Here is a 12,164-nt window from a genome sequence, read left to right as displayed (position 1 = left end):
GCATTTGGAATGGGCAGACGCTGTGTATAGACCTTTCCAGCGGCAGTCTCGAACGAAGCGATTTACAGCGCGTGTCCCTGGTTTTGAGAGGGTACGTCAGTGTTGCCCGACTGCGCTGAGCTGTGGAGTTTCTCGTCAGTAGGCTGTGGCAGCCTCCGTAGGAGCAATTCCGGACGCTGGTCGCGGCTGAATTGCAGCGTTTTCTTTTTTATCTTGTGTTCTGTGGCGAGCATAATTTATAGAGGTCTGTAAGAAAGCAGTGCTCTATTTTCGGGAACAAAAACAAAGAAATGAAAGCTGTTTTGGTGAGTCCGTGCGCGACAGAAAAAATGCAACTGGAATGTTTGTTTCATTTTATGTTCATTGTTTTACGGCACCGTAAACTCAGCCGTGTCAATCTATAAAGGTCAAAATATTTGACCACACGGGATATCCGTACTGCATGGATATTCCCCGCTCACAACATAAAATTCAATGAGTCTCATCAATCGAACAAAAAATATATTGTACGTACCCCTCGGTGCCGCGTTATCCGAACAGGATTTGAGAAGGGTCTCAAATAACACAGCATGTCCAATATACTGTGTCGACGATAGTCACTTCACGACGATCGGACGGAATCCGGCGTGTTTTGGGGAACATGTAGAAGAGAGCTCCTTTTTTGCACAGCTTCATAGCAAATGAACGAACGTGCTTATTATGTCGCCACACCCCGGACCCGACCCTATCAGCTATTTTTTGCGAAGACCCGGAACACAGCCTGGAAGGCTTTTTGAAGATTATCTCGACGGAAATAATCCTCCAAGCACGTCGAACTGCCTGCGTCGCGGGCTGCTTGACGTCCGCTCTCTTCGTTCGTTTCCTGCGAAGGCCGAGCGGGCTACGAGCCCTGGTATTCCCTGGTTCTCACAGTGGAAGATAACATACAAAGGGTAAGCATCCTAAACAGGGGAATAAAATAAAAACTTCCAAGAAAAGCCGGCGAACCCCGAATGCAAAATGCAGGTGGGGAGTCACGCTGACCGGGTTTCCACAGCTCAGGCGGGTGCCAGACATTTCTGGCTGATAGGGGTCGCTCGATTCGCAAAATGGCGGCGGCCAGAGCGCTCTTTTTGGAAAGGTCTATATTACGGTGCTCTAAGCACTAGAACAGCGAGCACTATCATCATTCTTGACCCCAAGTACACATGGTTTAAACTTTCAATGTTATTTTACACTAATAGGTATGGGGATGGGTTGAGCTAATTGGTACGCGTCTGCTATATGCATTGGCTTGTACAAAATACACAAACACACAAAGGAAGGAATGGGACTGTTACCGCTGTCTATCAACTGAGGTTTACTACACCTTCCTCTTCATTCCTGTTTACTGGGACCACTAATACTGTTCATGTTTTTGATGGCTACTTAAAACTGATTACCCCTCTCATTGGATTCATATGTGCAATGTTTGACAAGTAGTGAGCCTGCTTAAAAATAAGCAAGCACATTAGAAAAGAACCGTGCCAGTGTGTACACTTCTTAGTGAGCGCGTTGGTAATGATGTAGGTTTATGTGTTGTCCCGTCCCGTCTTTTTACGTATATAACTCTTTCTAAACCTACGCCAGTGAGTAGTTTTACTTTTCCCACATCATTTTAACAGCAATCCATCGAGCTTGCAATGTTGTAAAATTGTGAGCCACCATTGCTGAGAAACATCGCAGAAAACTTGGGCGGTGTGACTTTCCTCCAAGACATTCCGCTGTCTCACTGCCTGCCCCACAGTTCCATGAATGTGACTTAGAACTCTTATGCCTTGGCACCCTACTCACTGCATCTGGCACCATCGGACTTTCATCTATTCCCTGCGCTCAAACAAGATCTGTAAAGACAGCCACCCCAGCAAGGAAGCCGTCACAGACACTGCACGTGAGTGGTGTGAGGACCAAGAGAAATAACTTTTTTCTCTGTGGGTGGGCTCCACTAGAAGCGCATAACACTCAAAGGAGACTTTGCAGAGAAATAATAAAGGGCCATTTGCATGTGACAGTCCCATCAAAGATAGGCTCACTACTTCTCAAGCTTTCCTTGCAGAAAGGTTGTTTACCAATCTTTAACAACTTTCTACAGTACTAGCCCACAGTTTTTCGTGATGCTTCGTACTTTTTGTTGGGTGTATTTGCGTGCCTTGTGTTGTACTGCCAGTGCTTCTGATGTAAACTTGCTTTTGAGCGTGCCCGCTCTCAAGTGCAATGTGCCTGAAATAAATGGATGGATTTGTAAAGTTGTGTGCAGGGAGTTTTGTTGTCGGGTCTGCTGCATATATAGTCGACCATGCTAATCATCTGAGAATGTCTCGCCTCGTATATTTTCCCTACTGGCTTCAGAAAAATTAGGCATTCCATGGTTTGACTGCACATGGCCCAGTGGAGGTCATGCAGCCAGAAGTGTCTGTATTCTGTAGTGGAAATTTGGGTTGATGGAACCTCGCAAGTGGTTAACATCACCAAGTTTGGAAAAGAGGACAAACTGAGATGAGAGTGCTTATTTTTGTAGCTGCTGGAAACAGAAACGGTCAATGGCAATGTGCCCAACATGCAGTGCATCTTTTTGCGGCTGCATTTTGAAACCCTGTTGCTGAAGCAAAGTTCACGCTAGCTGAATTCGGTTTCCCTTTATGTCTAGACTACCTAATCACCAGTGCCAGGTGCCAGTTTGGCCAGCTTTTTGTAGTCGCAAAGAAAGATGGAGGTCAGGCAGGCAAAGCCAGCCCTCGCACAGGGGGGCTATGTTGCACGTTTTGGACCCCCAGGAGACTAGGGAGAAGGAAGTGACGTCAACAACGCTCGTTGGATGTTGATTGGTGTAGTCGCTGATGACGGTATCTGCAGAAGTTGCTAAGACACGTTCATTCACACCTACGTCACTTCCTTCTCCCTAGTCTTCTGAGAGTCCAAAACGTGCAACATAGCCCCCCTGTGTCTAGCACAGGCTCCAAGTCACTCGGGCAAAACTATCGGAGGCTTGCAGACATGTGTGAATACAATCCTTTGCAGATATTCTGAGATGAGCATAGCTAGGACAAATCTGACACCTGCTGTCTGCAGCATGCGTGCACATAGCAGTGGGCATGTGGGCATATCACTTTGCAGGGGCTAATTGGTAAGCACAGCGAGGACGACCCTTGACATCAACCAATTCATTCACACACGTGCCCAGTCGTCGCTGCAGGTGAGGACGATGACAGTAAATGGCCAGTCGGCTTGTGGAATATCTTCTCACTGCCCGCTTCCTTCGCTAAATTTGTAACAATCACTACGTCACTTCGAGTCACTCCACTGTGGGTGTACGAGTGCGTGCAGGCTGCCCGCGCACATGCTTCAGCCCCTCGAGTGATCGCGCAAAAAAAAGCACTGGTCGAAGCAGCTGCCTTCACGCTTTAGTACCTTTTCCAGTGGAGCACAAAAAAGCTGACATCGGGTGTAGATCAACTTCGCCGCCGGCTTACAGGCCTGACAATGCACTCCTCCATTTCGACTAGCTGCGGGAAGCGCGATTGATTCTTGCAGAGGCGTGAGAGCGTATATGCAAAGCACAATTCAGACGTGCACTCGCGGTTCAGATCACCGCTTGTGCTCCGTTGGCGTCTCACATACGTACCTGGCGCGATTCCTGTTGAGGCCAGGAACGGGCGAATGATGTACTACAAGCGGCGAGTTGGGCATCGCTGTAGGGCAGACTACACAACACCGCAGCGGCGCGTCGTGCGAATGAAATAAAACATTAGCTACACTGGACGTTTTAGCGAAAGGCGAACGAGCTGGGTTTATTTCCAGGCCGTAAATAACTTGGGAGCGCTGGCAGCGGTCGCGGGTCCTTAGGCCTAAACACACCCTTCCGTCCTGGCGTACATACGTGAACGTTACGGCAGAAAGCATAAAACGGCCGTAGCGTAGCTGCCCAGTCAGCATTGAGACCTGTGCGCGTATGTTATCCAGTTTCACACCAACGATACCTTCCAATATCTAGGACTGCACCAATGCACAGTTTCGACTGGGGCGTGGAGTACTCCAAAACAAAACGGCAGCGCGTCTGCTCGCGTCGGCGGTAGCGGGGGGGAGGGGGGCTGCACGCAGCTTAGAACAGCCCGTAGCGCGCGCGTACCACGTGACTGCGCCAGCCAATCGCGCGATTCTTCCCTCCTCCCTTTCCTCCTCTCCCTCCTTCTTTTCTCTCTCGCGGGGCTTTGCCGTGGGGGGTCTCCGAATACGCTTCCGGGAAGGGTGCCATTCACCTTCGCCAGGGGCCTGCTCGCTACTCGGCCACAGGTATTCCACTGGACACTGCTGGGCTGGGGCAATCTGCCAAGTATTTTGACAGCTTCTGGCTTTCGAACACAATCGTCGAAGACATCTGGGGCCAGTTTGAGAACGATGGACCACTCACCAACAACAGGGTGAAAGGGTGGAATAACGGACTGCACAGCCGGCTGATGAGTCATCACCCAGACTTGGCTGAACTCATAGAGTTAATGCAAGTTATTCAGCATTCCTCGCAAAACAGGATCCAGGCACTGCTCTTAGATTCCCTCGCGGTGGAGTCTGCACCGGCAGCTTAAGGTACCAGACGTAACCAGCGGCTGCAGGAGGAGATGGCTATATTTTCGTGCTATTTGGCGACCGCAGTTCCGACATTTCAAGACGTGCTCAACTACGTTGACGAAATTTCAATAATTGGAGTCCTTCCATAGAACGAACTTACTATAGTACGTGATCCGGCTTGCCTGACGTTGAGTAATTTTTATTGATGAACGCTTGAGCACACAATAGACCGTTTTGAATGCCCCGGGCAATACTGGCGTTTTACTCAACGACTTTTCGTAAAATATCATAGCGGCGCATCTCCAAGTGAAAGCCGGGGCACAAACGATAATCCGTTAAGCCCTCGGTCTACAGTGCGGTGGAAGCGCTGCGGAAACCATATTTTCCGCAACCAATAACATGCTTCTTCTAGCTTGATAAAACAGAAAGTAGAAATATTCCACTCATTCTCTGCGCGTGGCTTCTATTTCCTGAGAATGTGAAAACATTGTTCGTCTCTTCGCAATTTATATAGGTTTACCGAGGAAACCCCCATATGGCCTTTGCTTACCATTTTTTTTTAAAGTCAGTTACAGAAAAGAACGACCCTTTCAGGTAAAGTAGATATAACAGCCAACAAGCAAGCTTTATATATCCGAGTCGGAACCTGGATCGCGTCAAACCGTCCGAGTCAAAACATTTACGAATGGATAATTTGACTCGATGGATGTTTTAAAGCGTTGGATGTTCTGACTCGGAATGCAGAAAAACAAGACACTCCTTTTTTGTTCAACCCGGAAATCGACTAAAAGCAATGTCCCAGTAACTGGAGACGTTACAGTAACAAGCATTCTCGTCCCTTGCCGTTTCAAAGATATTAGTAAAGCACGAATTCCAACCTTTTCATCGAGAAGAAAATTTTTAGTCGTTTTTGTCCTGCTTTTTGACGAATCTTTTCAAGACCAAGTGCTTTTAAAAAGTGGTAGTTTTTTTATGTTTTTATTTAAGCTTTCAAGGCTGTTTTATATGTTAATAACAACACACAGCCTGTAGGTACCATGTTGCCGACATCCGTGTCGCGTTTTTTTTTTTTTTTATAGGTAAGATTTCTTAAAACTCTTCGGTGTTTTCTTATTTATTTTTTTCTTACTGCTTTGGACGTTTTTAGTGAATGCGCTATTTTTACGCATGACTTTGAATATGCACCCTACCTCGACAGATCCTGCTGAATCTTTTTTTTTTCTCAAGTCATGTATATTTGTGCCACCATGCCAAAAAACTCACGGTGGTTCAGGGGCACAAAATTATTATTATAATTATTATTATTCCCATCGCCCTGAGCGGCTAGCCGTCCTAGTGAATTTGACGTTGACGAAGTCGAAAGCTGTATCGTTTGTTTTGTCCCGTTATACGTATCTTTCATTTTACAGGAGCACTGCCATCATATTTAAGCGTTTACCTTTTTTGCGGTTTTTACGTCTCTTGGGGTTCGGGCAAGCCAGCGGGCACGGAGAGAGTAACTAAACATCAGTGCGTCATATTTTAACCGGACGGCGCGGAAACCTCCTCCATCTACGGGGGCGACCCGCATTGCCGAAAGCGCGCGATGACGCCTTTGGTCCTGGGCGTACTACTGCATGGTCAGAGCCGCTAAAAGCTTCTTTATAGTCGAAATACAAAATATAAGTGGCGCGAACAGTTTCACTAATTTATGAAAGTTTTTGTTCAGTATCTCAGGTCAGAAAAGAAACAAATGCAGTATATAAAGTCCGGAAACCAGAAATGACGCGTCGACATACCCGCCGCCAAGCGCCGCATACTACACTCTAAAAAAAAGGGAGCGTGACTTAGTCCCTCCGGGGAGTAAATGCGCTGCCACTACCATTAGTCCCCTAGGGGACTAACGGGGACAGGAGTAACTGTTGCACCCCACCCGTTAGTCTCCCTCGAGGACTAAGTGTTGAACCCCTTCACATGCACCCCAAGGACTAACAGTTGCACCCCTACACTTAGACCCCTAGGACTAAATGTTCATCCCCTGCATTTAGTCCCAAAAGACTAAATGTTTATCCTTAGCATTTAGTCCCAAGGGAGGAAATGTTTATCCCTACAATTTAGTCCCAAGGGAGGAAATGTTTATCCCTAGCATTTAGTCCCAAGGGAGGAAATGTTTATCCCTAGCATTTAGTCCCAAGGGAGGAAATGTTTATCCCTAGCATTTAGTCTCGCAGGAGTAAATATTATCCTTTGTATTTAGTCCCATAGGAGCAAATTTGATCCCTTGTATATAGTTCTGTATTTCGTCCCCTATACTCCATTCACTGCTAAGCTGACGGAATTATGCTATACCGTGCTCACTAGACCAGTCAACAATCAGTTTCCCGCAGAGAGCAGTCGGGCAATTGACTCATCCAGCAAGCATGTCACTTGCATGGACTTGTCACTTTAGCTGTGAATGGAGTATAAGGAAAAAATACCGAATCCTAAAAGGAAAAGATGGAGGTCAAGTCATACACTTTTATTATTCATGAAAGTTGAACCATCTCTGCTATATCCAATGCATATGATATTCCAAATGGGAACATTCATTTAAAGCCCACAAGAAAATGTTTGGCAAAAGCGCTAAAAAGGGCATTGAGCTCAAAAGCTAAAACCAAGACAACATTTTTGTATTTGAAATGCATACATTGACAAAATAACCAACAATCTTAAATACTTTAAAGCATTTCATAAACCACATACAAGTGGAAAATATAACTTTACATGAGAAACTATCACTTATCACTAAGATGCTTGAGAAGAGGACAAGTATATCACAGGGTGCGACGAAGCACAGCATTGCATGATTCAGTTCCTTTAACCTCTGCACAAGACGTAACAAAGCCCTCTTGAGAACATTTTGACACCTATATGAAAAACGCCAGTAAACAAAACAAAAATAAGGCATGAATGACTTATCCTATGGGTAACAGTGGTCCCTTGATGACCTCTACACAAAAAAATATTGCACATACGGTGAACATAACACAGAAATAACAAACCTATTAATTATTCTGTTGGTTCAGGCTGTCCTTTTGACCTCTATGCAAATAACACTGCAACACAGTGAGCAAAACCACACAAAACAAAATAACTCATTCTATTGGTCCAGGCTGTTTCTTTGGCCTCTACATTTGAAACATTGCACATACATTGAGCAAAACACACCAAAAAATGCATCCTATTGCATTAGTTTAGGCCATTCTCTCAAACACTACATGGAAAACAGGCACATATAAAGAGTGGAAAAAAAGTAGTACACAATTCATCCTTAGAATAACTCTATTTGCAGCATGTGGTACATTAAACATGTGGTGGACCAAACATCTGCAGAGCTAAAACTACAGGCACTTTTCAACATATTGACACTTAGATATACTACTGGCCATAAAAGCTTACGGCCAGTGGGAAGGTACTAAAAAATGTATTTACTGCGCTGCCTTAAGTCTTGACTTGCTTCTTGAGTGTCACTCAAAAAAGAAGTCCAGACATTAAGCCAGTGCAGTAAATAAAATGCTTAAGTCAGTAATGATTGTGATTTTTATAGTCCACAGACCATGAGCCTATCGCCACAGCTTCAGAGCATGTATCAGGATGAACTGCTTGGCTAGCTGGTAATGCATTATAGAGAACAAAAGTGCAAAAGACACGGGCAAGTAGAAAAACAAAGTCAGTCAAATTGGACGTTTAGCATCAGGTCGGTCTGCCAGGATGGGGCAACACAGGCTTACACTGTAGATGAGCAATTTTGCCAGTGCAGTACGACTGCTAGCCTGGGGTCTTTAACATGCTCACGCAGTAGTGATACACGACTGCACGCTGGTGCGGTGCACATCCAGATCGAAACGGCCAGGGGTGGGGCTCGAACCCAAGACCCCTGGTTTCTGCAGCGCGAGCTATCGCTCCACGCACGTTGAGCTGGGCCCACTTGGCCCTTTCCCCTAGAACAGAACACGGCAAAGCACTACTATCAACTGGCATTTTTTTAATTTGAAAAAGGAAAACAAGCCTAGAGCTTTTTTTTTGTGAAAGAGGAAGGTTGCTGTCAAAGCAAAGAAAAAAATGCATGTTCTTTCAATTAAAAGTTAAAGAAAAACAGGACTAGGGAAATGAGACTAGAAAAAAAATATAACAAAAAATAACTAGGAACAAAAATTAGAGAAAAAGAAAGAAGTTTAAAGGAGAAATAAAAAAATGAAAAAATTCTAGCATTGTAAGAAAAATTGAGGTATTGGAGTCCTCTGTCAGATGAGGCTACTGACGGTGTGCTAATGGAAGTACCCTCTGGCTCTAACGATTCAAGCCTCATAGATCATCTTGACTCTCGGGTTGTGTTCTTGCTTGAGGATTCTGGTTTTAGGAAACCGAGGGTTGCATTTGCAGTCTCAGATATGTAGGGCATGTTCACGTAGTCTGATGTTAACACACCGGCCAGATTGGCCCACATGCACTTTCCCACAGGAGAGTGGTATCTCATAGACTACCCTATACGGCAGGTGACATACTTGTGCATGTGCTGAACCTTGCATTGGTCTTGTAGATGTTTCTCAGAATTGATCTTGGGACACAGCCTCTTGAGTTTGTGTCCCAAGATCAATTCTGAGAAACATCTACAAGACCAACGCGAGGTTCAGCACATGCACAAGTATGTCACCTGCCGTATAGGGGTAGTCTATGAGATACTGCTCTCCTGTGAGAAAGTGCATGTGGGCCAATCTGGCAGTGTGTTCATATCAGTCTATGTGAACACGCTTTACATATCCGAGAGTGCAAATGCACCCCTTGGTTTCCTAGAACCAGAATCCTCAAGCAACAACACAACCCGAGAGCCAGGGAGATCTAAGAGGCTCAAATCATCAGAGCCAGAGGGGGGCCGCCTGCATTAGCGCACAGTCACTAGCCTTAATAATATTAATTTGTTTATTTAATGTGCCCGAAAACAACCACGTGGGTCTTCACATTGGCGCACACAAGACAAAAAGAAGAAACAGAGCACACGCACAGCCTTAACTCCCTTTTCTATCACAAAAAAAAAATGTTCAGTTTTTTTTTTCTATTTTAAAAAATGCCAGTTGATAGTAGCGGTTTGTCCTGTCCTGGTTCTCCTACCTGTCTTTTGCACTCTTTTCCTCTATAACTTCAGAGCATGCGCTACCCTAGCCATCAATTATTCCTTTCGCCACCAGCACAAGTGGGCTAGCTGCAAGGGCACAATCTACACCAACCATATGGGACAGCAGCTGGAGCGTCTTCGACGATTTTGGTAAAAACTCCATATTAAATACCCAGTACATGGCCATCATTGTACTGATGGCACCCAACAGTGTCGCTTCCTCAATCCGCAGTTCATCGACGGAAACGATGAACGACGCCGCCTGGTAAAAATCTCCCTCATAATCCACCGTCGGGTACGGTGGAAGTTCTGCTGGGTCCTAAGGAAATGTAGGAATACAAAAAATATATTTCAAGAAATGATTGAGCAAAATTCTTCAATGCTAAATTTTCCTCAGTAGTAAAGAACCACGAGAATAAGCCACAAGCATAAGTTACAGCCAAGTTTCCGAAAACAAATGTGCAAGCTGTCTTACACTTTGTAATCTAGCTACTATACAGAAGCGCTCAGTATTGCACCAATGCAGTCAAGGTGTGGATCACACAGATCTGCTAGCACTCTATAACTCATTTTATGAATGCCATGGAAGGTCAGTTACCAGATGTCAACGATATATTTTTAGCACACCAGATTACATCATTGCAAGCCATAAAGTAGGGTTCTGCATTTCCTTAGTTTATTTTCTGCAAAATTGGAAGATGTTTTTTCTGAGTTTCTTTTTAACACACATTTGAGTTTCAAAGTTTTTTGTGAACGCAAATGAAAAATATAAGACAATAGTTCGGAATTTAGCAAAGTAGCCTATTCAAAGACAAGGCTTATACGGCTATTGTCGTACGAATGCTAGTTATGCCTCATTACCCCGTTAATATGGACACCCCGCTGCATGGACGAAATTTTCGGCGACCGGTCTCTCACCACGCAATTCTGCCTTATTATTACAGAAACCTGCAGTCCAGACTATGGATGGCTGTTTTGGGGACGAAATGGGAAAATACAGGCATTTTTGTCTTGTCATTATGGACACGGGTCCACCAAGCAAAAAAAATAAAAAAGAGAGAAGACTAGTGACCTGCAGAGGTCGCAGTGTGTACCGAGAATTCACCATTGTCTGCCGTTCCTTGCCCGTCTCGTTACTTTTACAGGAAAGAAAGAAAAAATAAGTTAGGGAACCGCCAAAGTCTCATCATGTATACACGGAGATCACTAATTTCCGTTGTTTGTTGCCCATACTTTTACTTTGAACGCGGGTTTACAAACCCAACAGAAAAGAAAGGTTAGTGAATCACAGAGTGTACCCTGAATTCACTATTGTCCGTCGCCCGTCTTGAGATAAAACCTGGGCCGGTTTGCTCATCTTGCGGCTGCGGCTGCGGCCGCGGCCAAGAGGGATTTTTAGGTCACGTGACCAACTCTATGGGGACAAGGAAGTACCTAGCCGCCCTGCCTAAAGGCGGAGAGATCTGCATCGCTTCAAGTACGAAAGCCTAATGTCGGCCACAAAAACTGATTGCAGGGACTTGCAACTGGAGTCCAATTGACCGCCCCTTTATACTGTGGGAGCGGCAGGTAAAGTTACGGCCAGGGAGGGTAAATAAGAGCCAAAATAAAGAAAAAACCACACGAAGTAAAAGCGGCAGCAGGAAATTTATATACCTCTGCCGGCGCCAGCGCCTCACGCCTTCTGCTGTGGTCGAGAGGTTAAATCGCCGGTACTTGTCGTCGCGGCGTGAAAGTTCCGGGTTCAAATCGCGCTGGGGTCTTCTTTTTTTCTTTTTTTGTATTTTGCGCGTGTCTTACTTTTAAACTGTGATCTTTTTTAGGAAATCATCCACTTGCAATACTGCGGCTTACACGGTTTGTACTGTTAGTCCCACCTGTCCATTCGAAACACAGGGAAGAAAAAAAAGATCAACGCAAGTTAACGCGCTAATACAATCATTTCATAATGTTCATTAAAAGGAAACCAAGGTAACAGCATCGGTACGGTTTTCACACAAACGGAGCCGAAACAAGTATCCTTTCCTCAGCAACTGCAATTTTATCTGTTTTTAAATAAGGCTCTTTCTTCGATTACTTTCTATAACAAGAGACGCCTATTTAGGACTAGTAAAAACTGCAGTTGTGACAATTAAAAAAAAACTCAAAAAAAAAAAAAAAGACTAGCAGCGGTGGATACATTGATTGAGCGAAATCCTACAGTCAAGGCAGCAAGTCAAACGTCTGAGAAAGTATTAAAACCGAAACAAAAGAGATCATACTTCTACTTGCATGTAATGTGATAAAAAGTATATTTAAACTCTTAAAATTTTGTTGTGGCAATCGTTTTGTAATATTAACACATTACTTGCTGAATTTTAATTAGCATAGCAGACGATCACGACCGAATGCAAAAATGAATCAGGCGTCGACATCGCAAACCCTCTCTCTAATGCAAACCCCTAAAATGACT

At 44.8% G+C, this 12,164-nt stretch overlaps 1 protein-coding gene across 1 annotated transcript in view; it reads right to left on the bottom strand.

Moving 5' to 3' along the window:
* Positions 1 to 12,164, bottom strand: part of LOC115316675 — a 101,744-nt gene that overhangs the window by 86,373 nt on the left and 3,207 nt on the right. The window contains exon 4 of the mRNA XM_042290213.1: positions 9,825 to 10,031. Coding sequence (XP_042146147.1) covers positions 9,825 to 10,031 — 207 coding nt within the window. The remainder of the gene's footprint in view (positions 1 to 9,824; positions 10,032 to 12,164) is intronic.

Source organism: Ixodes scapularis, unplaced genomic scaffold (assembly GCF_016920785.2).
Source record: "Ixodes scapularis isolate PalLabHiFi unplaced genomic scaffold, ASM1692078v2 PGA_scaffold1__304_contigs__length_218370807, whole genome shotgun sequence".
NCBI lineage: Eukaryota > Metazoa > Arthropoda > Arachnida > Ixodida > Ixodidae > Ixodes > Ixodes scapularis.
The sequence above is the reverse complement of the archived record's forward strand: the minus strand, read 5'-3'. Positions and strand labels throughout refer to the sequence as shown.